This window comes from Chenopodium quinoa, unplaced genomic scaffold (genome assembly GCF_001683475.1).
Source record: "Chenopodium quinoa cultivar QQ74 unplaced genomic scaffold, ASM168347v1, whole genome shotgun sequence".
Taxonomy (NCBI): domain Eukaryota; kingdom Viridiplantae; phylum Streptophyta; class Magnoliopsida; order Caryophyllales; family Amaranthaceae; genus Chenopodium; species Chenopodium quinoa.
In genome coordinates this window covers 23634496-23661931 of record NW_018742204.1, presented here as the reverse complement: position 1 = coordinate 23661931, position 27436 = coordinate 23634496, and the positions used below count along the sequence as shown (strand labels likewise).

Here is a 27436-nt window from a genome sequence, read left to right as displayed (position 1 = left end):
GGTGGTGGATTGCACATGGCCCCTAAGTGAAACTATTATAAAAGGACCCTCAATATATTAAATTTACTTGTAAAAAGTAAAGAGAAAATTTGTTAATCAATAATCTATTCTTTAATTCTATCATAAAATTTATAATTTAGTAAGGTATATTTCCTTCAAAAAATGATTTTAGGGCCCAATTTAATAAAATTGCATCGAGGCCACTTTCAGTGTTAGTATTTATAGCACCGTCTCTGGCTACTATTCCACGTGCCCACTTCTCCACCGGGCCACCTCAAACTTGCATGTATGGATAATTGGATATACTATGTGAACAATTTTCCTTTAGTTCTTTCTATACAAGTTTAGATTAGATACAAATATAAAAAAATCAGCCGAATAGAACACACTTGTATAAAAACCATGTTTCCTTTTATTAGATAACATACCGGGCAAGTAGAGAAGAAGAGGAGAGCTGTGCATTCTCTTCCCAGTCTCCAACGGCGAAAACCAACGAGGCGGACCACGGCAACCTGCACCGTCAGATCCGATGAAAAGCTTAGCCAATTCAAAGTAATCTCTCCAACTCCTCTTAACTTCCTGCTCCTCTTCCATGCCGCCGGAAATTACAGCTTTTCCGTTCATATAATTATCCTCCTTACTCTCCGCATTGACAGCAACAAAAGCAGCTGAACGCCGCCGTGCTGAGGCGGTGCCAAACAATGTTAGTGGTGTCGATGATAATCTGGCACCGGCGACGGAAGTAGCCATTGGTTTAGTACGAGAGAAAAGTACATAAACAGTAGAGAATGCAAATATATAATGCAAGAATCCAACACGGCAATGTCTACAACACTTTAATTGTGGACTGTGGAGTATACAACATAATTTGTTTGTCCAGTGATCTTATTACACTAACGAAAGTTCTCTTCCTGCTTAATTAATTGTTATATTGAGTAGTGAGTACTCTAAGTACAATTTTCAATAACTTCATTTAAATAGGAGTACTAATTAAGTAATCGTACCTACCATCTAATTTGGGGAAAAAAATACAAGTTTGATCTTCATACTCCCTATCACCTAATTTCGGGAGAGTTGTGCATTATCAATAATCAATAATTCAATTCAAACTCAATATCAATAATCAATAATCATCAATATAATTTTAATACTAAAAGCGAAACCAGTGATGACACATGTCATTCACTAGTTAAAAATTTTCCCTCCATTTTTTTAACCTTTTTTTTGTGTGTGTGTTTTTTTTTTTTTTTTTTATTTTGTTAATTCTTCATGAAAATTATTTATAGCCTATAATATTCACCTAATGAAATATTCTTATATATATATATATTTTTATGTTAAGTAATTTTGTAATTTTCTCCAAGATTTCTACAATATTCTCATACTAATATTTCTATAATAATCTCATGCTAATATTATAATTTGGGAAAGCCTTACTTCTATATTAATCTCATGCTAATATTTTTTTATAAGAGTATTTGATGTTTCATTATTTTCCTCACCTTACTTATATATCATAATGAAAAACCTATGACTCACTCATTTTTAAGAATTTGATTTTTACATATAGAAAACTAAAGTTAAAGTTAACTAAACTTGTATAAACCAATGTGTATGTCAAACTACGTCAACAAAATAAGGACAGGATAGGGTATATAGCATGGGTTCTAAATAATCAATAGACCCTAATTTTTTTTTCATATTTATAAAGTTTAACACATCAATAGCCCTAGAAATTTACATGCATCATTGTAAAAAAAAAAAAAGTCAATATAGCTATTGTTTTTTACATTTATAAATGTAATTCTTTGTTTATATATAATTGTTAAATTAATGTTATAGTTAGTTAAATAATTTTATAAAATGTTCGATCCCCCGCAGCAACAATCGAGAGGGGACTAGAACCTAACCACCCAAAACTGATCCCCGAATACGGATTAGCCCAAAGGGTGAACCGGGTGGAACACAAAAAAAATAAAAATAAAAATAAAAAATAATTTTATAAAATCCGTGCATTGCACGGGACTTAACTAGTTCACATATAAAAGACTATAATTTTTGTTTTATATTTATGTTTATAGTTATTGAATTATAGTGTTATTATTATAAAATAAATCAATAAATATATAGTAAAAGCTAAAGTCTCAAATCCTGGTTGGAACAAAAAATAAAAATTCAAAGAAAAAATACGTTGTAGAATGATACAAAAACGGGAGTAGTACATTATTCTAATACTCATATTACTTTATATGTTTGTTTATGATAGAAAAATACCTATTATAAAAAAATATGCATATAGAATATTTCGTATATAGTTGCCAAATTGAAGGTTAAATATTATAGGTTATATATAAATTAATATTAATGAAGATTTTGTACAATTTTTTTTTAAAAAAAAAAGGAAAGAAAAAAGTGGCGGGAAATTTTTTAATCAGAACATGACAAGTGTCGTGTCAGATTCGCTTTTAGTATTATGTAATGATGATTGATGGTCAAAACCAACCATGCATTAGCACATCACACGTGCAAATATACTTAAAACTCGATTTTTACTACTACTCCGTATTATATTAAAATTGACGCAAATTCTCTTAATATCAGTTTTGGGTAATTTTTACTAATAAATATTTGAATATAGTAAGTCAAATTTGTGCATTGGAATGTATCCCCATTCAAGGGGCATAAATTATAATGAAACAAACAAAAAAACAAAAACAAAATTAAAAGGGAATAAATAATCAACTCACTTATTTACCTTTGTAAGTTTGTAATCTCAAACCAACTAAACTATCCCTCACTTTCATAATTCTTTACATTGCATTATACTATTGTATTCTATTTTCAGGCCAAATTTTGAATCGAATATTGACCTTACTCTTAGAAAGAGATTTTTTTTTTTTTTTTTTAAAGGAACCGTTAGACGGGCAATAATAGAAAATAGAATATGTTATTTAAACAAATAATAAACTTAGCACATAAACCTTGAAAAAAATTGTTGGAGAATTAAGCTAGTAGAGTAGTCAAATTGAACACTATATATGCATAATTGATCAATTATTATGGAAGGTGTTTCAATGCTTACACGTTAACTAGTCTTTAATTATGAAAATATATATTTTTTTTTTTTTGGTGTTCCATCCGGTTCACCCTTTGGGCTAATCCGAATTCCGATTGTTGTTGCGGGGGATCGAACACGGGTCCTCCCTACCAAGTGTAGTCCCAATCACCACTACACCAACAACTAATTGGTATATTATGAAAATATTTAACAGTACTAATTACTATATCTATATTTAAATATTGAAAAGAATAAAAACCGATACAGCAGTTACATAATGTTATTTTCAACCAATACGAAGTTGAAGCTTTAACCCTGTATTAATAAGAGAAAGAATTGAGTCACCGATCGATTGCCAGATTTTTTTTGTTGTAAAGGTCTTTTTTGCTGTGTAGGAAGCATGCATGATGCCTGGACCATTTGTAATTATGTAACTAATAGTTAAAGCTCGAATGTAGGAGCATCATCCGCAGAACCATGAATGGTGTGGTACAATGTTCGGGCAGCAAGACTCCGGTAGGGATCTTTTTCCCTTTTCTCCTTTAAATACGAGATGCAACGCTCAACCTCTGACTTCGCTTGCAAATATACTTCATGAGCTTTCTCTCTGTCGCTCAATTCCTGTTTCATCCCTGTAGTACACAACAAAATTCTATACATTATAGGCTTATAGCAAAGATGACTGACAAAATGCTAAAAAGATAAGTTGATTGGATGATGAATAGAGTAGTAGACATGAGATAGAATCTTCGCATAAGCAAATCAGAAAGATACCTGCTGTGTCAATTGGTTTACCAAACAGAAAATAGAAACGGCCAGGAAGTTTTGGCAGAAGCCCTGGTAAATACGCAGGTTGGTTTGCAACTTCCCCTTCCATGTCAGTCCTACCATTAGTTTTAGCAAAGGTTAACTCGTAGTCGTAGATGAGCAGATTGAATGGGGCATGCATATGCTTTCATATTATTGCAAGCCTTTGTTGTTTGTTTAATGGCTCATATAAAATTCTTGTCAAGTAAGAATCAGGACAAGAATTACCTTAACTGAATCTGAGTAGTTCGTTTTTCTATGGTTTCTCTGAGATATGGAATCTTCATCTGATCTTCTGAGTCTAGTAGAATCTGGAGAAATGCAACTATGTCATATACTAAACCAAACCAAAAGAATATTCATACATAAAAAAATTCAAGCAATTTATGGATGAAAGTAGTGAGACAAATAAGTTGTATAGCTTAAACCAAGGTGTAAAAATGTACATCTATAAGGAACAAGGTTGTCGACAACTTGCATACTTCACTAACCTCAGTAAGCCAAGGATCGTGTCGTATGAGTGTGTATGAATGAATTTGCAAATAAGTTCATATAAGCTCATTGTTGTAGACTTGTAGTACAGAATGGACAAGCATGAAAAAGTTCTAATGGATAAAGTATAACAGAGGAGCACAAACTAACCTCACAAATGTCATCTTCTCCAACAGCCCCAAACGGTATAATTTTGGCTCCAAATCTAGCAGCCATTCTCACAAATTCAGACCTTTCTGGCCAAAATAACTGATATCCCTCACCCTGCATTATTCAACATTTAATCAAATTCTAATTATAAATTGTCACAGAATCACTCCAATGCAATCATACATACAGATGCAAGACTTGCATCTGCGACTTAAAATTATCTAATTCCAGGAACTACAATAGAAGTAAAACTTGGCACAATTATATTTTATTACATAGGTGTTTCTATTCCAAAAAGGAGAGGGGGTTTCAAACATGCAGCATATAATTCTATGTAGCTCTGTATGTAATTAGCCCACATATCTACTCGAAAATCAATGTTTTAACCGATAGACATTAGCCACGTCAATTAGCAGTCTTTGGAAACTAATGTACAAGGCACATGATTATATAATCATTGATTCTTCTCTTTTAACATTTTGCTTCTGGCATTTTTAATGCAATAAATTATAAATTAATTTTGAACTTTCAGATGTATATTTGTGTTGATGACTGTAGTAGCAAATAAACAAGCTTTGCAATAGACTTCACTAACATATGTCACAGCCTAAGGTAGAATTTTCTCCTGTTAAGGGGAAACTCATCTAAAGTGGAGCTTGTATTATCAGTTTATGCCTGCTTATCAAAGCATATAAAATTACAAGTGCAAAATCATCTAACATTGCACTCTTGCATACTGGATCTCATGGATCATCTAATAGCTGGTCCTTTTCAGATATGACATGTCTAGGTTAATTTGTTTTCTCTAAGACAGTGCAATGATATTGAAAATATTGTGTGTTGCAGTATTCCTGGGTTGCTGAAAAGTTTTCAGCAAGATACCACTCATAAGCGATAAACAATATTGAGTTTTTATCATCTTGGCTGATTTTCCTTACATTTTATAGGGAGCAATGTAAGTTTTGGTCAATTAAGCAACTTCCATTCATAAATCTACACAGGGGAAGATGAGAATGCTTCAATGTATATCTAAACTAGAAATGCTAAAATCAAGAATGAAGTCATAACATAATACATGAGCTTAATCTTGTAAGAGGAGAAGATAGAAGAGGTAATGCTAGATTTAGCTTTTTAAGTTCTAATATTATAATGTGGTGCAAATTTCTAGACTCTGTAGACTAAGGGCTCTCCTATAGCATTTCAAAATCACAGATGGTGCAAAAATCAATTCCACTCTTCTCCCTCAAAGTCTTCTCCAGTGATCACTCCTCCTTTCCTAGCAGTGGCTTTAAAAGATACAGAATGTTGTAGATGCTACCTGATGAATTAGCATCACACTATTAATATTACTCGAGGAATCCTGGTCCTGCTTTTATAAAATAGTTCTCTGCTAAGTAGCTAGAATTACCTATGAATCCACTTTTCCCATTACAAAAGGTTCTCACTGCAGGTCTTTCTGAAAAAAAAGTCTATTCTACATTACCCTAATATTGGGGAAAGCTACATACATTTGACATTCATCTATACTTTAAAGCCTTAACCTTCCATAAAAAAGAGCTTAACTCGAAAAACATGCAATATTCTAAGAGAGACAGAACCTTTTTATGAAGAGCTTCACGCATTCCTCCTGGATACAGAAGAATGTGAGAACCTGAGGAAAGCAACTTGTAGAAGTTACTGGCCGAGACTGGAACTGCACCCATGATCCTATATGAATCGAACATAGATAAATCCAGGGCATCTTCTTGCACCTTTGCAAAGATCATAGGATGTGCAAGCCCCCTCATGAGGATATTTCTCTTTGACATAAAATTCATTACTAGTGGATAAATCTCCAAACCCAGTATCATGTGATATCCAACATATATAACAGGACCTTCACTAGGAATTCCTGCAAGGCCTCGCACAATATCACCATTCTCCAAAGTAGAGAGCATCACTGGTCCAGTAGCAATTTCAAGCCATCTGTGATCAATGATGAATTGAAGACAATTATTTTCTAGATCCACACAACATTTAAAATCTAAACCGTATTAATAGAGTTTCTCATTGTTCCTTCCCTATCAAAACATAAGGCAATTTAACCAATTATGTATCTATTAAGAAATCAGTTTAATTTTAGAGGAAAAAAAAAGAAGAATTGCTTATTTGCTTTGATGATGTTAATTGACATAATACTCCGTATTACATTGATGGTATAGAATGAACTACTAATTGAGCATTGAAATAGTAGAATGACTAGTATTAAAAACAAAATGTTTTGCTAAAATGTTGTATATCTTGTAATGAAGGGGCTATACGATTAATATGACATCGAAAACTTTTCTTTTCTCCCTTTTTAACTTTTACACGTCTGGTGTCCATATTGCTGTTCATTCAGGAGATATATACTAAAATTGATTATATACCTGAATGATTCAGCTGTTTTCTTAAATTCAGCTTTGGTGGGAGGCAAATAGTCATAAACATAGTCATGGAATTTACCACGGCGATAGAGACTTGTGCCCTTTATAATGGTCACTAAATCAACACCATCTTCCTGTGAAAAAAAAAAAATTAAAAATAAAAAAATTGTGAAGACTAGACCAGAAAATCCACAGCGAAGAAAAGGATCATGTAAACACAAGTATATAAATTGAAGATAGGGAAGTTAAAAGCAAAAGAGTGAACCTTTGGGGTCAGAGGCAAAATTAATACCGTGTGCACAAGACAAACTGACAAAGCACATTGGTTTCTTCAATACTTCGTATAGTAGTCACATTACCCACACAATATAAGTGAAAAGGTGGATAGTAAAAATGAAAACAAAAACAGATTACGTATATACTAAATCAAGAAGTAATTTTATACAAAGGGTGCAAAACAAGTAACCAAATGTTGAAGAGACGAGGGGCAAACGAATTCTGACTTCCCTTGCCAGAAATAAAAATAAATACTATAAAAAAAATTAAAAAATAAAAATAAATAAATAAAACAAAAACGATGAATTCCTTGCTTTTTCCAGGGAGGGAAGAGGAGAGCAGATGTAAATAATAGAGCGTACACCTTAGATAGTGTGATATGAACATACATATTTCCTAAAATTGACCTGGATGTAAAGTTGCATACAGTAAAGTTGTAATGTTTGATGTTTCAAAAATGAGCTTGCATATTTCAGAAACATATCTGAATACCATAAATGATAGATAAGCACACAATATAATAAGTGATGGGATTAACAGGATACTATCATTTCCTGGTGTCTTCAAATGCATTTTTGTCTCTCTAAAATATTACTCAAATAACATTCCCTCCCCATGAAATTGCCACCGCAATGCAATTATATGTGTCACAACACTCACAAGTATTACATGAATATTTATATTCGGAATTAACTGTCATACCAGCATCCAATTTTGCACGTACGATCCTGAACTTTAAGAAAGGACAAAGTTCAACTAACCAGGAAGAGAAAATGACCAGAATCGTTGAATTTGCGGATCTCACACTTTGACATTTTACCACTGTTCTTCAACACATAAATCTCTTGTTTTGGTAAAGATGCACGAATCCTTTCTGCTTCCTCCAAACTTGGCAGTAGTGGATCCCTTCCACTGAGATAACATAAAAGCCAAAATTCAGAAATGAAAGTGAAAAGTGAGGATAGCCACCATGAGTCAGATCTTACCCTGACACAGAAAGGAGTGGTACATGCAAGCAAGAGTTCATTATATACTTGTATTTACCTAGTACAGATAACAAGTTGACTTCTCTGAAAACAATTAAAATAGCATGCTTTTCTCGGGGTTTAAGCAAATCAGAACTGGATATAGAGGATATCTGTGTTACTTATCAACAGATTAAGTTTATGAGACGAAAAGAATGACCACCTGGCCAGAATTAGAATCTGAGCTTTGACAGCATGTAAACGGGAATTGGCATATGAGCAAGCTGATTTCATCATCTGCAGCTTCCACAAAAGTGTGTCTCTAGGAAGGATATCAGCCAAGACCTGCAACCTTAATCATGAATGTCTTTTAAGTAGGTAATATGTGAATAAACAAACTGGAGACAAATACAACAAATAACTGTTGCACGTTCTGCAAATTAGATTGAGCACCGATACATCAAAATTTGAAAGAACCATGTTCACTCTAAGAAATTTCCAGCAATGAGCTATGAGCTCAACCAAGAACCCATACCTTATTTTGTTGTCAGTTGTAAAAAGACAAGAAAATAACATTCTAATAACATGAATGGTATAAATCTTCATACGTAATTTGGTATTTCAACAAAGTAAAGTCACATAATAAGCCATATATGTTAAGCAAAAAAGCTTACAATAATATTTCACATAAAATCAGAAAGAAGACATGATAATTGAGTAGAAGGGTTTAAAATTTTTATTTCTCTCCCATAGATCTCCCAAATCCCAAAATAACATTTATTATCCGGTAATCCCTGCAGTCCAGGAAATAAGAGAAAGTCTTCAAGCAGACAAGCAGAGTGAAAAAAACTGCATGTAAAGGAGTTATTGTTCTATAATGCCTTTCCTTAAAATTTAATTTTGACAACAAGCATAGAAGCTCAAAAGCCTTGCAACACAGTTTAAACTACACAAATCAATTTTCACAATGACTCAGATGTCAGACAATACATGCAGTGGAGATTCATTAAAAGTATTGAGCCTTACAGAAAAGTATGATGACAGCTCACCAAGACCTTGAGAAAGTTGTTCCAATGTTGCTTGTTGTTCAATCCCTTTCCCCACACTAGATGAGATCAGATTAAAGGGCCCACCTGAAAAAATTGTCAAGAAATTGTCAATTGCTTGTTTTTTTTTTTTTTTTTTTTTTGGGTGCTAATCTGAATCTAATTAGTCCAATTCTCGTAGTTGAAGCCCAATATGGAATAGCACCAAAAAGTCGCATTATAAAAAAAAAAATTCACTGCATTGTCTAAAATTAATGATGGGTGAGTACTGAGTAGTGACGAAGTCAGAAGCTCTATCATCAGGGAGCCACATTATAAAGTTAATAATTAACAACTTAGTATCTAAACTGTGTCCAGCTCGTAATGTTTATGGAAGTCAAGCTTCCCTCTGAAGAACAAGACTCTTAAACTTTTGAAAGCTTGCATTATATTTTTAATTTTATGTACGGTTCATTTCATCAATCGAACTCATCTTCTTATACATAACTCTTTCATTGAATATCCAGTTTATTACATCCTCTGAGATAGAAAAATAGACTAAAATTCTCCACATACCATGTTTTGCTGATTTTTCAAAGTAAAGATTTAAATCAGGTAAAGGTCCACACTGCTGTTTCTGGCAACATGGGAACTACGATCACTTGACAGATACATTTTCTCTGATCTATACTTGTTTTATCTTAGAAACATATATTATAAACAGATACTGGCATACTTCTGCCCTCACTTTGCTTCTGAAAGAAATTGAATATATGGAGCACAAAAGTTGACACCAGTCACAGCTGGACATTGACATTCACCTTTATCGTCATTTCTGAGGTGTAGATCCATTAATTATGAGTCACTCAAAGCTTAACCCTACTCGCATAAAATTATACAAATCTATTACAAAAGACGACAAACACAAATTAGTCCGGATCCTGCAACTAATTTATAAAAGAGGTGTAGTGATCATTTATTAAATGAACAGAGGGAGGTAGGAAATATTATCCAGTCTTAAGTCTGTGTACAGACTGCAGGCATAGAGATTAAACAATACACATCAGAGAATGAAATACTTCGTAATAGAAAGGAAACAATACCTGTCATTAGGCTGAGGGTGTATGGTAAACTAATCAGAGAAAGCTCATTAGGGATAACTTCCAGTAGAGGTAACAGAGATTGCAGGTGTGACTTGTTGTAACAAGTAGCTGCAAGACCAAAATCAACAACATATAATTACTAATACATGCAGGGTAACAGAATAAACATAAGAAAGCCAAATTCCAGTTCCTTTTCACAGTAAAATTCGGCTTTGGCGGAGTGACCTGACAATAACCTCCTCTGTGATCAAAGCTTTATGTGAATTATGTCTAGACTTCTCCTGAAGTATGTAGCAACCAGACAGATAGTATAATGGATGTACAGTTAACCTAGCAGCACACTGAAAAGTGATGGTTGACTTAAAATGTTGAGTTCAGTCTTGGTAAAGGATTAAAGACCTGGATTTTCAAATTTTTGTGAGGGTATGACTAAATCAATATTTTAATCTCCTGAGAGATGTTTCTAACTATATATCCAGCTTGCAGATTTTACTTGTAAAACCTCATCGATCAAGGGTCTTAAGAATATTTGCATGTGGCGGAACCAAACTTTCTGAATAGTCAAATAGATAAAATCATATGGGTAACACTTTAAACGTTGATTGAAAGATTCACAAAATGTGTCATATAGCCAAAGGTTTAGCTAATAGTGGCATATTTTTATAGAAACTTGAAATCCCAAGATTGATGCTATTTCAGCTAAAAAATTATTTAAATGGGAAATCATTGAGAAAAATTTACAAGCACAAGCGAGTTACTCAAAAATAATTCTTACCAGGATTAGCCAAAATGAGTACAAGATCAGTATCAGGGTTTCGAGCTGCCACAGCTAATGCAAGACATCCTCCCATTGATTCGCCAACAAGATATATGGGTCTCCCAGGAGAACGACCATACTCTGATCTAACAGTTTCCTCTACCAGCATTACCAATTCTATAATAGAGAGAATGATAATAGTAGTAAACAATATCTTCTATATGATCAAAGAAATTGGGGTTACTATAATACAAAACGGAACAGAGGAGGAATGGGCGAAAAGGAGAGTAGCACATGTAAAAAGTGTTCAACATAAAAATTATTTTACATTTGTTATATAAGATGTAATTCCATAATGTTGTTAATACTTATATAAAACAGGATTACAGGCCACAGGAAAAAAAAAAAAAAAGCAAAGGTGATATACTCCATGTGTATGTATATATAATGAATGTTGCAAAAACAAAAGAGAAGGAATTAGACCTTGAAATGGAGTTCGGTCCTTGACAGGTATGTGCAAGCACCATACATCAAAAATCCTTGAAAAGGAAGACAACACCTCATTAGTTCACATCAAATGTTGGCAGGTTTGTGCAAGCACCATACATAAGAAAATTTTGGACAGGTAATGGAGCATTTAATACTCACTTGCCTAGCTTTTGCTGTTGTAAAACAAGTCCACATCCAAGACCATCAAGTCCTGAAAATTATATTTTATCAATCCATAAGTTCAACAGTTAAGGAAGAAAAACATAGGTAAAAATAGTTATGAAAGATTAAACATAACGCGCTGACGTACTGCTAGTTATAATCTTATATAAGATATGCAATCCTGTTTCATCCATTAGGCAAAAAATAAGAGGATTCAGGTGGTTTAGTTACTTTTGTGTTTGGTAGCAGATTGGATAATACTCTGTAGGTTATTTCTAATTTTGAAAAGGCACTATCGAACTGTCGGATTTGTCTATGATTTCATGGTCCAATAATAATGCATCTAGCTTTTTCCGATCAAGTGCACTTGCTCTACATAATCCTAACTCATTGATGGCAAATTTCAAGATTTTTGCAAAAATGTTGATCATTTTTTTGTCGGAAAATTTGGAGCTTTTTCCACATTTCTACAACTTGGTATACCTACCTGGCAACCCATGTAGCCGACATACCTCGCTTAAGTATATGAAAAAGTTATGCAGCCATCAGATCATCCCAAATGCACACAAGATGCCATACAAACAACAAGCATTCCCATGCATTCGGGTACCCATGAAGTGTCCAAGCGTCCAACTTGGCTATTTTGTGGGGAAAAAAAATCCATGTTTTTGAACCAAATGTGAAGTGTCCAAGCGTCATACTCATGAAGAAAAAAAAAACGAGCACCTAAAAATCCATGTAAAAACAGGATTATCAAAGAAATACAGAGTAAAACTCAAGGAGTACTACAAAGAGGGATAGTGTAATATTGGAATGCACATGGACTCTTCATTTCACCTTAAATACCCATGTCGGAATCTCAACACTTGGACATGGGTATGTAAGGATACACTTTTAGTGAGAGTTTTTGGGTCAAATGTAGCCAAAAAAAATAAGAGACGGAGGGAGTACTTCTCTTGTCTCACGGAGTACATCCATTCCTATTATTAATCTCTAATTCGATATCTTTACTTCTGCCCACACCCACAAGCCTAGCATGAACAATTAAATCACCCCATTTGCTAATGATACACACCTTTCACATCAGTATGTCATTTATACTACCAAGCAAGTTTTAGCAAACATCTTCATACAAACAGATGATGCAATTCATATAATCATATGTCAAATTCTCCTTTAAAAATATTCATTCAAAAGAACCTTTTATAACAAGTAACGAAATCAGCTACCCTAAACTACTCCACAATCCACATTACCACATACCATTGTCAACTCTACTTGGTGTACTTTTCCTTTTCAAAAAAGTTAAAAAAAAAAAATTAAAAAATTAAAAAAACGCTGCGTAGTTAAAACTCCGTAGTCTAACTGTTGCACTTAAAAAAATTAAAATAAAAAAAAAAATGTAACTTGTGCTCCAATTTTTATTTTTATTTTTTTAAATTGCGAAATAATTTTAAACCCGAATCTATTACTGTTGCATTTAAAAAGAAACAGAATAATTCAAAACTCGAATTAAATTACATACCGGGCAAGTAAAGAAGAAGAGGAGAGTTGTCGATTCTACTCCCACCCTCCAATGGCGAAAACCAACGAGGCGGACCACGGCAACCTCCACCGTCAGATCCGATGAAAAGCTTAGCCAATTCAAAGTAATCTCTCCAACTCCTTTGAACTTCCTGTTCCACTTCAATGGCGCCGGAAATCACGGCTTTTCCATTGATATGATTATCGTCCTGATTCACCGCCACTCCTACCATCGGCGTTACGGTGGTTGTTGCGGCGGAAGCCGACCATGAATTAAGCTTGCGCTCTAAGTTGACTGCAACAACTGCCGCCGGTCGCCGCCGCGATGAGGCGGTTCCGAAAAACGTCAGTGGTGTCGATGATAATCCGGCGCCGGCGAGGTAGCCTACGCCGGAAACCGACATGGATTTATGATGAGAGAGAAGTAGAGAAGTCAATGTAGTAGTCAATTCGAAGTGTGTGTCTTTACTCTCCAAGTCTTTATACATAAACAAATGTCTAATTCGGGTAATGGGGTCAATTTATAATTGAAATTAGAAATAAATGTAGATAAATCTGTTTGGGTGGATTAATTTAGGTACACGACTACTGTTTTTTTTTTATTATTATTATTAATAATAGACAATAATAGTGTTTTGCTTTTGTTTTAACCATGGAAAATGGAAAATGATGTGGATTTCTTTTACATAGTTACATATGACACAAGAAATAATTCTTAAAGGTTGAAATATCAATTGTAAATCAAACATTAATCATAGTGATTATTAGGTTAATGTCCGCACAATGCATAAATTTAATCAAAAGAAATTAAAAATTGGTTAATATTTTATATCGTTAAAATAATTTTGAAACCAATTTTATAAAACTCATGTTATTTTGATATGAACTTATTATTTCAATTTATATACATTTTATTTTTAAATAAATACATGTTATTTCATTCTTGCATGCTTTTTTTATACATGTTATTGAAATAAATAACATACTATTTTAGCAAAATAACACGACATTTAAACAAAATAACATGAGGTTTAGGAAAAATAACTCAAACATAATTGGTATGGAGTACATGATCCAAGAGTATGTAATACTAATTGAGACAAAATTGCTACGGAGTGGTTACTACTACAAGTACAATAATAATTCTCGTATTTAATTCAACTTAAATCAATGGTATGTAAGAAATAGAGAAGAAAGCAAACTAAAGTAGGAGATGAGATTAAATTGAGGTGAAAAAGTTTGGCTTAGTAGTCGTAGACTCGTAGGGTATATTTGGGGGAAAATAATCAGTAAAATCAGTTTATTTTTCTTTACTTTTCTCAACTTAATTCAAATTAATCTCGATAAAAGCATCATTATCAAAATAAAATAGTATCATCTTTGGATTAGGCGAAATTTTGCAGTATATAGTGACAATAGTGTCATATGTCATGTAGAATGGTAGATATTAAGCTATAGCGCCCAATGATTTTATACTTCTGCTACAACTCTACAAGTATGTCGATCATGCAAATTTACTCGTTTGTCCTTGTGTGTGTGTGTCGTGTAACGGCCGAGGGCCTTAGCCCTCTACTACACAAATCCACATCACAGATTCACAGCCTTGTGTTAATAATTGGAAATTTGGAACCAATAATACATCAAAGAAGGAGGCAACAAGACAACAATCTGCTTATTAAGTTATTAAGACTAGAACATGCATGAACCAGAAAAGGGAGTCAATATATCACGAAACAATACTCACAACAGTATGTATTTTGAAACCAGTTACTGCTCCCTTTATCCCGAAATAAAAGTCATGTATGCAATTTTCAAATTAAATGGCCAGATAAAAAGTCTCATTTTCTACTTTACTTAATTTCGGAGTAGCGTGGAAAGAGGTTGGCTGGTTGGGACAATGTGATAAAAAGTAGAAAAACATTTTATTGGTTAGTACCTCAGTTTCACTTCTAAATTTGTTTTTGAATCTTTGATGAAAGAAATCTTTGTTAAATTATGGTAATCTGCAAATAGCTGCAATATTTGAACTCTAAAATGATTAAATACTACATTCAAATGAGCTTATCATAGTACTGTATCATTAATCATTTACCAAGATCAAGATCATCAACAAATAGAAAGATTAATAATACGTAGTACTAAATTTGATGAAAAATGGAATAAGGGAGAATTCAAGTTAATCTCTGAGATTAACATAAAAAGTTAATCTCCTCTCACAATATATTGTAGATTAACCGAGAGAAAGAAACTGAGATCGGATCGTACTGTCTGATCTTATGGTGCTGCCTTACAAGTCCTAGCCTGGTGCCGTCAATCCCTGCATATATACACTGCAGAGAATAAGACAGACAGTCATGTTAACAAAAAAAAATCAAAAGAAGTAGAAGAAGAAGAATTAGAAGTAAATAACAAAGAGAAGCAACTAGGGAGATAAAGGAGCAGGGGTAGGGGCTTGGGTTTGGGCTTTGGGTAGGAATTTTAGTTTCATAAGGGAGAGCTCTTGGATTTGGACTACAGTCCTATGGGGAAAACCATCCCGGTCGCCCACTCGAACCCAGACCATTAATTGTTTCAAAGTATGTCAAGTTGGTTCATGTATAAGTTGAGACTTTTACAGTTTTACTTATTCTGCAGGCATTCCTCACTTGGTGATGTTCAAATTGTGCCTAATCATCTTCAGGTGGCAAATCTGGAAATTCCCGCTAAGTCTATGTCTATGCCTATCATGGTATCACCAATTCCATGGGCAAGCCGGCACTGCCAGTCTTTCAATAGACATGACCTAGTCGCAGTTGCTGTAGGAAAATTCCAGCAGGGTAAATCATCTAATATTCCAGGTGCCCTGTAAAACAAGTTGGATAACGCGCATGATCCAGTCGCTGTCATAGACTCGTAGTGACAGTGGTCCACATTTTCATGGATACAGCGTACAGGTGGTTCCTCATGTGTTAAAGCGATCAAACTAATAGAATTGATCATCATCATTGGAATTCATTGCCAACTACATGAATAACTTCTACTGGTACCGGTATTTCATTAAAGACAACGATCTGTTGTTAGGGAGATTGACTGGATGAATACATCAATCAATAAGACCTTAATAATGGCCCCTTAATAATTGTATATTATCTCAACTAACCATCACGACGTAATTAATCTGGTTGCTCCAACACACCTATCATGCTCTTTGAAATGGCACGGCAGGTTAAGAATTCCGTAACAGGGTGATCACAGTTGATTACACAGCCTATAATTCAAGACTTTTGGAAGCAAACTTGTCTCAATCATTCATGTTATGATTAACTTCAAAGTTTAATTTCTTATTTGTCTTGGTATTTTTATGCAAACAAAAACACTCACAACTAATTCTCGAATCATGTAATCATATGAAAGTCACTGGATATACAAAATGAAGCTGAATTAGACAACTAGGCAAACTAAATACGATAAACTACTGGGCAATCAATTAATAGCTTGTAGACAAGCAGGGCGAGTAGCTTTTATCTCATAAATTAGCCACATATCCATTAACCAAACAATTTACAACATGATTTGACAAGATCAACAACAAAAATCGCTCGACATGGCAAACAAATCGCTCATTAACAAAAGAACCCATTATGTTTTTCGGGAATTTCATGAGCAAACCTCGTCTTAGACTGTATTTTGCAGTTTTACCGTTCCTTCGGTGACTGAGATCCCATCCCTGCCCTTGGATCATGGTGTCGTGGATGGTAAGGAGAACGTCGAGAATTATCAGAATTTTTATCATTAGATGGAGATTTTTCTCCAGCGCGTCCTCTGTTTTCTTTGACCTTGATGGCTTCAACTTTTTGTAGCACTTCCACCGCCTCCTTCATGCTAGGGCGAGTCTTATGATCGGTGCGGAGGCATTTTAAGGTGTGTTGAGCCAACTCAAATGCTGCCTTGAGTGAATACTGACCCTCAAGGCGTGTATCCATGACGATTCTCAGCTTTTTTTTGTTGGAGAGATAAGGCCCCATCCATTCTACAAGATTTTGCTGCCCTTTTGGTCGGTTCAAATCAACTGCTCGCAACCCAGTTAACATCTCAAGCAGCACAACTCCAAATCCATATATATCACTATTCACATACAAGTGACCTGAGGAACATCGGGTACACATACTTTCAGCAAAATGTACACAGCCTTAATCTATCCATCATCAGTTCATTATTTCTAAGTTGTAAAATCTGTCATGTGTAAAAATATTACCTGTTGCAACATACTCTGGAGCAGCATACCCATAGGTGCCCATGACTCTGGTTGTCACATGCGAGTTTCCAACAGATGGCCCCAGTTTAGCTAAACCGAAATCTGATATCTTTGCATCATAATTCTGCAGTCATGTAAAAAGGGAACAGATGAATGAACATTACAAGCGATTTCCTGACAAACATGACAATTTGGTAATAATAGTGCAGCTTAAATTTTAACATAATTGTTGATCCTTGTCATACATATTACCATAATTACATCATTTGTGTGCAGAGATACATGGCTTGTGTCAAATAAAATATTCCAAATTCTCACATCAGTAGAAGAGATTTAAAATGATTTCTGACAAAACAAAGTTACACAGCCAAAGTAATGAGGTCATAGCTATACGTTGCTTCCTTTATTTTTCATTGTCTTACTACTTACTAGTAGTTACTACAGAGCATTTAAACATATTACCACAGTAGCCAAGCTATTATAGAAACAATATATAATCGTCCACAATACCACATCAAGAAGTATATTTGAAGCTTTGAAATCTCTATATATCACTTTATTTTCTGAATTATGCAGAAAGGCTAGGCCACGGGCTACTCCCAAAGCTATGCTCATCCGCCTGTTCCAGCTGAGTGGTTCCACGGTGGTATTCCCTATAAATCAAAAGAGAGTTAGCTTTTTCTAAAAAAGCATAGCACTATCGACAATCAATCTTTTCAAACTTACTTCTGAATAGATGATTTTCCAAGCTTCCTTTAGGCAAGTATTCATACACAAGAAGCAATTCCTTATCCTCCCAACAATATCCCAACAATTTAACCAGGTTGGGGTGGGACAGCCTTCCCAAGAAGTTCACCTCCGACTGCATTTTTTAGCAGAAGCAGCAAGTAAGACACGACCCCAATAGGAAAGGTTTTCCTGTCAGATAAATTAACTATAAACAAAACTCGATGCATTATGATGTTGGTTGTCCTGCTGATCACCTTATCATATCTATTCATCAGCTAGATACATGCTCAGATCCCCCCCCCCAATATCTAACTATGAAACTCTCTTTTCATTTTATTAAACAAATTGACAAAAAAAGGTGGCATATGAGCAATTTAATGGTTGGTTTGAAGCCCTTATCCCTGCAGTAAAACTTAAAGCAGAAGCCTCTTCCAAATTCTTCTGCTGTAAGGTGGCCAACATTGGCAGCAGGTGGCCAACATCAGCATAAGGTGGCCAACATTGGCAGCAGGGTAGCTTAACCATCTTAATTCATTTAATACTTCAAAAGAACAATTATTAGCTGTTAAAGTGTTAAGAAATGGTCACTAATATCTTTTTACGTGACTTCCAACGTATACATGCGTAATTAGGCTGCCTAGTAACTATCAGCACTGTAGCAAAATTTTTTGACAATGTCAAATATTAATTTTGATCAGTATTTATAATAACCTAACTTTTACGATAATGATACCAAGATTTAAGTTTTTGTTCAACTACTGAAGACTAACACATCAAATTTCAGTCGTCAAGACTAAGAAATGCTGATAAAAAAAAAAGTTATAAAACCGCAACTTGAGTAATTAGACCTTAGCAACATCATGCATAAAGATCTAAAGTCACAAAAGAAGAGAGGGACAACACCAACTGCCTCCCCATTAACCTACCAACTATCCAAGAGGTAAGTATCTTCTTTCCTATTTGATGCAAAAGTCCTAACTATAACTTTTACTCTTTACCTCTTAAAGTTTTTACAATTAAACAAAAGCTAGTTAAACACAATCAACAAATCATATCCGAAGTACTATTCATTTAAAATTCAACACATAGAAGCGTCATCACAAAAAGAACCAATTTAACAGTCAGTCCTAGGTTCTACTATTCACCCTCAAACGACAAAGCTTACTGGTTCCCAACTGTAGCATCTAAAACTCCTAGTCACTGGATGATAATCATAGTTAGCCAGGCAGCCAGCTAAAAGAGGCTCAAAGCAGAAAAAATAAGCATTAGGACATCAGCAAAACATTAATAACACCACTCGACATGTGATTTTGTCAGCCATTCCTAAACAAATATTACGTTCATTTTACGAACATATCCAATGCTTATAGTTAGGCCTTAGAACTGTGTAAATCAAAACCGAAAAATGTAGGATGACATGAAATGAATTTATTACCTGCCATTCTTCAAAACCCTGCATACTCTCAGAATTCAACTTCTTAATAGCCACAGCAAGTTTCAGCCCACTTTTAGAAGTCACACTGCCCTTCTCATCAATCCAACCCTTGTAAACCCTCCCAAACCCTCCTTCACCCAGAAGTGTTTCAGGCTTAAAATTCTTAGTAGCATTCTTTAATTCTGCAAAACTAAAAATCCTTAAATTGGGTTTTTCCAATAATTCTCCACTGGGTGATGTTTCCCCAATACTAAGCTGATCTCCAAAGGAAAATCCACTATATCCTGAACTACTGCTTTCTGAATACCCTTTTCCTGATGCATTTCTAGTTGAAATTCCTGTAAATATCAAAAATCAAAATCACATTTATTTAAACAACAAATTTAAAGACCAAAGTTTCAGAAACTAAAAATATCAACAAATGGTAAACACCCACCAAAAAAGATGAAAACTTTATGTATTTAAAATGAAGAATTGCAAAAGAAAGAGATAAAGGGAGTACCTGAAGAAGTATTAGGAGTGAGAATTTCAGAGAGTAAATCTTGGGTGGTGGATCTTCCAAAGCAACCCATCAAATTACCCATTTTAAATTCCGGGGTTTTTTTACTTCAATATTTTGGTTTACATATGAATTTATTCTTCAACCCAGGTCTGCAATGGTAGTAGCTGTCACGGAGGAGAGAGAAAGAAAGGAAGAGAGGGAAAATTGAGAGAAAATGTGTTGAAAATTCTTCCTCTTTCTTCTCAAGTAAGAACAGTATTGCTGTGTAGTTTGTCCAATTCTGAGAATGTGTAGTTAAAATACTCTTCCTGTTTTGTATTCTTGGTCAACTTTAATTTTTATATTAGGTGTATTTTTTGAAGGAGAATTTATTTTAGCATAATTGTCCTTATCAACTCCTAAAAAACAAAAGCATTTGATTGCAAGTAATTCATAGACTGCATTTGAAAATCTATACCACATTATTGCACATCATTGAGAAGAAGTTATTGACGGTATTATGACTTGTATTATAGTTGGTTCTGAGCATGTGTAAAGTGAACGATCATATAGGGTCTTCCAATGAAAAGAACCAAAATTTAATACGAGTAATAAAGAAATTGAAAAATTAGTAAATTAATGGCTTAATTTTACAAACTTGCATCGGGTCATTGTCGTTGTTGGCATTTGTAAACCTACCTCAAACTTGTATTAATTCATTTTAGAAAATGTAAATAATACTTTTTATAAGATAAGAATATGGTAACTGTGAATTTGGTATAGATAGTAGATTGCAACATGGTGGTATAACTACATAGATTGTGATACTTCATGCAATTAATTAAGCCATATGAAATTAAATTAAGCCATATGAAATTAATTTTTCTTTCCACTTTGATTGAAGACGATAAAAACATTTATCTAAATCAAAGTTACAAAAAGAGTCCATTGCCAATTTAATGCATATAGTACAACTATACAAGTGGGGTGCACACATGCAAAAAATAAGATTGTAATAATATGAGTATGTGTAACATAGTAGCCAGGAATCGGGAGGGAAGCTCTAACCATTAAAGCTATCTCTCACTCTCATGAAATTACTTCTTAAGTCTCCTTTTATTTGTGTTAATAAGATAAGTTTTGTTTTGTTTTTTGTTTTTTTTTTTTTCACTTGTTTGTTGGAGGAACCGGATGAAAAAAAAAACCGACGAATGTAATACAAGTGTCTGGCATGACTACGTGAGGTTCTTCAAACATAATCTACCGTAATTACTTAATTGTTTTCCTTCCGACAATCATGGTCCTTTACAAGTTAAGTTTACAACCATTTGTGATGACTAATGATCTATGAGAAACAAACTTAAAAGAGAGAAAATAAAAAGAAAATTTAGGTGAACATTAAGAGGATAAAGACGGATAATCTAACAGTTATTAATATTTTACATGGTCATTTCAACCGTTTATGGAAACTTCATCTTCTTATTGCAGATATCAAGGCTATTTTGTATTCTTTCTCGAGCTTTCAAGCAAGACATATCTATCGAGAAGGGAATCGAGCAATAGATTATGTGTCTCTCTCGACTATTCAACTCTGAATCATCAATCTGTTTCTAGATAGTAAATTTTCTTATTTATTACTCCTTGATAGATTAGGTCAAGGTCTTGTGAGAAGACGTACCTAATCTCTTTCATATATCTTACATTTTAAAAACTAAAAAATAAATGTTAGATGTATGTATCTAATTAAGAGACGGAGGGAATAAATAAATTAAGTGGACAAAGACAACTTGTAGTCTTGGACAACTTGGTAAGTTGGTAGTGTATGTCACAGCTCACAATATAGTACATGCACTGGTACAATTGTAAGGACATTATACTGAAAAGCAAAAAGTTAATAAAAGTCAAAACGGTAACATGATAGTTATGAGATATTTATAAAGTGTAGCTGTGGCAATTAGCAAGTACTGGTATTAAACTCCATGGTTCTAGGCTAAAACTAGGTTATACTATTATGCTTACATTAAGTAGTCTAAACAAGTGGAACATGTATTAATTTTATTTCTTTAAAGCAACAAGACACTAGCAACAATTATTTGACGTTGGATTAAAGTATATTCACATTAATTAAAGTCCAAAAGGCCATAATATAAAAGAGAGAATAATCACAACCACAAGACCAACATAAAAAGCCAAAGATAAGTAAACAGTAAGCTGCTTTACAATTTAAAAATGCTGTCTTGCTTTGCCTGCCCACCTAGGAGGATTAGTCTGGATTAGACAAATATCTTTGGTATATGCAATTTATGAAAACACTGTACTATTCGGATTGTTTCGCCGCTTATAATAGTGTGATCTTTAGATTACCATCTCCGATACTAGTAGCTGTGCACATGAATACATGATCGCCGTAAAAATCGATCGAATCCAATAGAATAAATTCGAGCCACCAGAACTCGACCTACATGGACGTGACCATTACTTAATATACCGTACAACACGGAGCAAAGATAGCAGACAGGATCAATGCTTGACTGGTTTTTCGCTAAATTTAATACAGTTACATGAAAATGCGATATGGGGACGGGTTGAGAGAATATCCACACTTATTGGTCTTATTAAATCTAGAAACGTCACAAAGTCGTAGTCTAAGTCAAGAGACCTCTCAACATTTTCTACAATTCTATGCAAAGTATCCATTACTTCCAGGTCATGTTTAGAAAAAGAGAGGCCTGAAAATTCATCCACCTAAGAGCTACCATGATAACAAATACGTTTAAAAAAATCAAACAGACAAACCCAGTTCAACAACTACTTTTCAAAGTCGCTACTTTAAGATCTAACCCAAGCTATGGGTGTGTTTATTGGGAGTCTTGTGGAGAGTCTTGAGTAAGTCATACCAATAATCTTGCATGAAATTTGGATGAGTCTTGAAGTGAGTCTATAAAAATCAAACTCTACTCAAGACTCACTTGGCATATATTTGTTGACCAACAAAATTATAGAGTACTTTATTTTTCATCCTTAAATTTTTTTAACTGAGTTTGAGGTAGAGTCTTGGAATAAAGTAAAAAAAATATAGAGAGTCTGGAGTGAGTCTAATTTAGTGGAAACCTGATGTGATAGAGTCTGAAGGGGAGTCTTGAGCCTTAGGGATAAACTTCATTGAGCTGGGAACTGTCTAGTAAATAGATATACAACTGTTTAAAGTCAACCCTGACAATAACACGAGCACCATGAAGAAGTATTAGAAAGTAATCGTGTTCATTATTATCTTCACTTTGTAACATACAGAGTGTTTATGCAACTTATCCAATGATCCAAAGCATATATTATACATTTATACTCCAAATATGCATGGCACAACCGATAACCATACATGTATGGCACCACCATGTTTTCATATTAAGAATACCCAATACAACAATGACAATTGATATAGCAAAAGACAGCCATCCATGTACCTGTATAGCTTGTACATTTGCAGCTGTAGTGAAATGCTTTCGAATAAATTTCCAAGGAAAGATGCCGCCAGAAAAATTTAACGAGACAGGCCATAAACACAAATCATAAGTTTTGAAACCTTGTATTATGATGCAGAAAACCTAGAGTAACTGACAATTTTAAGGTCTATACTAACAAACTCGCAAAGTACAATTCTATAAGTGATGATAAAACCAAAACAGTAAACTCAATCTAGCAACTGAAAAAGCAACTGAAACTCTTAACTACAGTATACTCCTCATTGCCTTGATCTTGACTCAGCTCGCCTTGCTTCTTCAGGTGTTGCAGGAAAAAGCTCTACATATCGTGAACCAATTGTCATCTTATCCTTACACATGGCACTCTTAGCCTCGTTAGAGGATGAAAACTCAACATATGCTTCTCCAGTAGCCTTCCCATCTGCTCGGCTTGCTATGTGGATTTTATTCTCTGCCACCTTAAAATCCCCAAAGAATTTCAGTATGTCTGCCTTGGTTACAGAGAAAGGAAGACCACGCATCCTGAGGATCTCAGTGTACTCCAATTGGTCCTTGTCCGCAGACCTCCTGGATCGACCTGGTGGAGAGTTCGGGCGGTCATTGTCATAGATTCCTTCATACTTCACTTCTCCAGCAACAGCATTGTAATAGTCCTGCTTCTTACATCTGAAAACTTCCACATATCTACGACCCATGTTCTGTCGATCTCTGTTCAGGGCAAGGTCAGCCTGAACTGCTGAGGCAAGCACCACAAATGCCTCCCCCGTGAATCTCCCATTCTTGTTGACCAACAAGACATCAACAATGTCCAGGGCAGCAAAGAACTTAAGGATGTCAATATCAGTGCAGTTGTAAGGAAGACCTCTGAGGCGCACCACCGGAAATCCAGAAGGCTGAAAGTTGCTTCCATAGTTGTAAGGCGGGTATCCTGCTTGACCGCTTCCCACTGCGAAGTAGGGATTTGATTCCATCATTCGTTGTCTCTTTGAGCCGACCTCGTACCCGTCCGAAACCCCCCCGCTTCCCAACATTGCCCTTTTCATACCCAACAAAGAAAAAAAATCCCCCACTTAACCTGTTAATATAACCAAACCCAACCCAGAATTTCCTAGGAGTAATGCCTAAAGTCTGAATCCCATAAATAATTTAAAACGCAATTAAAAATAAACAATCTACCCTCTTCAAGAACACAAAAACTCAACTTAAACATGAAATCACCGAACCAAACAATGCCAATCAACAAATTTTTTTTTTAAAAAAAACCAAAATATTTTTACGAAATTAGGGTTAGACGAAAAAACATCTAATCTAATTCAAATTCAAATTCTTTTTACAAATTCGACTCCATATGTTCTTGGATTATAGTGTAATTCGCAATTTCGTATAAAGGGTCAATGATCCAATAAAGGAAATTAATCTACAAATATTCCAGACAAATAGCATCATATAATTAACTTAATATATTTCACGTAAATTAACATAACTGCGAAGCCAAATCAATCAAATTGGACACGAATAAAACCCTAAATCATCAAATTGGACATGAACAAAACCCTAAATCATCAAACCTTAACCAAGAAATCATATCATATAATAATAATAAAATTAAAGATAACGAAGCAGAAAAAAAGGGGGAAATTGAGAGCATACCCTCTAGAAGCGTAGCCAGAGCCATAACCCGAAGCGTAGCCTGATCCGTACATCGTTTTCGTAAACGTTTTCTGGGTCACCCAAACAATGGAGGAGAGAGGATTGAAGAGAGAAAACCCTAACAAAGCTACTGATTGTTTCTTTGGTTTGTAATCTTTTTGGTTTGTACGGGCCACCAGGGTTAGCCTATGCTGTTTTATAATTAGCCCATCAGATCTGGTCGGTTATTGTATTTTCCTCTTTATAACGTCAATACTATGGAGTCACACTACTATAGTACTATGCGAGTTGATAAAAAAAAAAAAAAAAAAAAAAATAATACAAAAAAAAAGGTCGGGTCGGGTCGGATCGGATTAGATCTTAGCATCGAATTCATTTCACACCCAAATGGCTTTTACGGACCGAGTTTGAGTTTTAAACTAAGGGTGGGTTCTATTTAAATGAATTTATCCAAACTTAACTTAATTTATCTGAACTAAACTGAACTTATTTTAGTTATAATTTAAGTTAGATAACTCTTATCATAATTTATTTTTCCTAAATTAAACTTATTTGAACTTATATTCCCTAAACTGAACTTATTAGACCTAAAATAAGTGAAATTAAGGTAAACAGAACAATTCCTAAGTCTTAACCCATTTAGATACAAAAAAATCAGGCATACATTAAGGTGTCGTTTGGGTGACAAATTTTTGGGAGGCATGAAAAAAATTCCACTTTCTACAAAATAGAAGAGCTTACCATTAGTAACTCAAAACACTATTTTGCATTTACTGAAAATTCAATTACATGGGAATATAATTTTTCAAGATTCAACTAAACAAGCTTTAAAAGGTTTTTTTTAAGCAAAAAGAGTTATTTGACCATTTTAAAAAACTATTTGGAATATTAGGTAAATAGCCGAGTCGAAAGAGTGTTTTGGTTGTTTAAACATTGTAAACAACTACTCGTAATAGCTATTATTAGTCAGTTAGTTATAAAAAAAAAATTACTTAACACAATTAATGATGATTAGTTAAATCTGATGTAAACAACTACTATGTACTAACTAATAGCAAATCAAAATACTTAACAACTAATTGTCAAATTTGACCATAAATATTTACTTGAATTAAACATCAAGCTAGACATTTGAGAGTAAAGGGAAGGATAAGAGAATTTTGGAAAGGATAAGAGAATTTTTACCCCAACAATCCTTGAACCTTAAATATATAGAATCTAAAATCTAAAGTAAGAATCTTACTAACAAAGAGGACCTTCCACTAGGGCCATTTGCAGGCAATTGCTACCCCCTTAAAAATTGTACTCCGTAATTAATTAGTTAATGAACATAAATAATCTATTTTTACTTATATATGGCATAGTGAAATTTTTTCCCTGCAGGTGGATGCACGATGCTTCGTGCATCCAGTTTTGTTTTTAAAAAAAAGGCGGAATGAACATATAGTTGTTCAGTAAATAACATTTAGTTGTTTTGTAAAGAACATATATTTATCTTATAAAGAACATCACATATACTAGTAATTGTTTTGTAATGAACATATAGATTTATGTTCTTTATATATATCTAAAGAACATTTGTAATATTAACAAAGAACACGATAATATAATGTAATGAATATTATGTCACAAATAAAAGTACATTATACTAACAATCAAAGAACATGAAGATAAAGAACATGAAGATAATGAACATTATTAAATAGCAAGCATGTTATTTTCACTCTAGGTATATGTTCATTACATTTTAATAGTATGCTCTTTTCATTGTAACTATATAGAAATGTTTATTATGTATCTATAATATATTCATCCGCTTTATAAAATATGAAAAATAACATTTTACTGTATTTTAATGTACATTGTATTATTTAGATCCACAACTTTTTTCTGAATTTGCTAATTTGTTTGCTTTCTTTTTTCAAAATGTAATAATTGGTCGGTTTTCTTCAAGAACTTCATATAGTTTCTCATTGCAACACCAAAACCACATAATTGACAACTTTACACCAAGAACTTGCAAAAAAAAAAACTACCAATCGAACTCAAATTGAACAACTATGCATGTCGAAATTGTACTTACCTTTTGTTTTCGTCAACCATCTTGAACAATTTTGCACCAAGAAGTTTAAATTAACGATTTCTTTATTAAGGTTTGATGAACTTGAAGTAGTTTTCAGTTTTTTCTTTTTTGGGAGAGAAATCTTGCAGAGAG

The 27436-nt window shown here is 33.9% G+C and overlaps 3 protein-coding genes across 4 annotated transcripts; all 3 read right to left on the bottom strand.

Annotated features, from left to right (window-relative positions):
• Positions 1 to 2637: 2637 nt before the first annotated feature.
• On the bottom strand, positions 2638 to 13890 carry LOC110724925 (acyltransferase-like protein At3g26840, chloroplastic). The gene is made up of 14 exons (XM_021904418.1): positions 13215 to 13890; positions 11687 to 11738; positions 11522 to 11577; positions 11057 to 11215; positions 10282 to 10389; positions 9180 to 9286; positions 8377 to 8498; positions 7950 to 8100; positions 6916 to 7046; positions 6106 to 6472; positions 4508 to 4621; positions 4094 to 4176; positions 3833 to 3942; positions 2638 to 3690 (listed from the first exon to the last, which is right to left on the bottom strand). The coding sequence occupies exons 1-14, from the start codon at positions 13699 to 13701 to the stop codon at positions 3500 to 3502; spliced, it is 2238 nt and encodes a 745-aa protein (XP_021760110.1). The 5' UTR covers positions 13702 to 13890; the 3' UTR covers positions 2638 to 3499.
• A 2689-nt stretch (positions 13891 to 16579) lies between these two features.
• LOC110724915 (probable serine/threonine-protein kinase PIX13) lies at positions 16580 to 20439 on the bottom strand. Its single transcript, XM_021904404.1, has 6 exons — positions 20114 to 20439; positions 19612 to 19949; positions 18174 to 18309; positions 17958 to 18100; positions 17448 to 17571; positions 16580 to 17336 (listed from the first exon to the last, which is right to left on the bottom strand). The coding sequence occupies exons 1-6, from the start codon at positions 20193 to 20195 to the stop codon at positions 16888 to 16890; spliced, it is 1272 nt and encodes a 423-aa protein (XP_021760096.1). The 5' UTR covers positions 20196 to 20439; the 3' UTR covers positions 16580 to 16887.
• Positions 20440 to 23646: 3207 nt separating this feature from the next.
• On the bottom strand, positions 23647 to 25434 carry LOC110724901 (heterogeneous nuclear ribonucleoprotein H2-like). 2 transcript variants are annotated; one of them, XM_021904399.1, is made up of 2 exons: positions 25222 to 25434; positions 23647 to 24517 (listed from the first exon to the last, which is right to left on the bottom strand). In XM_021904399.1, the coding sequence occupies exons 1-2, from the start codon at positions 25244 to 25246 to the stop codon at positions 23832 to 23834; spliced, it is 711 nt and encodes a 236-aa protein (XP_021760091.1). In that variant the 5' UTR covers positions 25247 to 25434; the 3' UTR covers positions 23647 to 23831. The 2 variants fall into 2 exon arrangements, with proteins under 2 accessions (XP_021760091.1, XP_021760087.1); XM_021904395.1 differs by having other exon boundaries at positions 23647 to 24606; positions 25222 to 25432.
• Between the last annotated feature and the right edge of the window lie 2002 nt (positions 25435 to 27436).

What these genes read in the sequence shown, in the direction of transcription:
- LOC110724901 (XM_021904395.1), bottom strand. Translation starts at nt 25,274, where the DNA reads ATGTACGGATCAGGCTACGCTTCGGGTTATGGCTCTGGCTACGCTTCT. An exon ending in TCTGGCTACGCTTCTAGAGG is followed by an intron (nt 24,607 to 25,221) that starts GTATGCTCTCAA and finishes GGGTATGAAAAG; the next exon opens with GGCAATGTTGGGAAGCGGGG.
- LOC110724915 (XM_021904404.1), bottom strand. Translation starts at nt 20,195, where the DNA reads ATGGGTAATTTGATGGGTTGCTTTGGAAGATCCACCACCCAAGATTTA. An exon ending in AGGGTTTTGAAGAATGGCAG is followed by an intron (nt 18,310 to 19,611) that starts GTAATAAATTCA and finishes TAAAAAATGCAG; the next exon opens with TCGGAGGTGAACTTCTTGGG. An exon ending in GGAAAATCATCTATTCAGAA is followed by an intron (nt 18,101 to 18,173) that starts GTAAGTTTGAAA and finishes TTTGATTTATAG; the next exon opens with GGAATACCACCGTGGAACCA.
- LOC110724925 (XM_021904418.1), bottom strand. Translation starts at nt 13,701, where the DNA reads ATGTATAAAGACTTGGAGAGTAAAGACACACACTTCGAATTGACTACT. An exon ending in GGACCGAACTCCATTTCAAG is followed by an intron (nt 11,216 to 11,521) that starts GTCTAATTCCTT and finishes TCTCTATTATAG; the next exon opens with AATTGGTAATGCTGGTAGAG. An exon ending in CTGGTCATTTTCTCTTCCTG is followed by an intron (nt 7,047 to 7,949) that starts GTTAGTTGAACT and finishes TTTTTTTCACAG; the next exon opens with GAAGATGGTGTTGATTTAGT.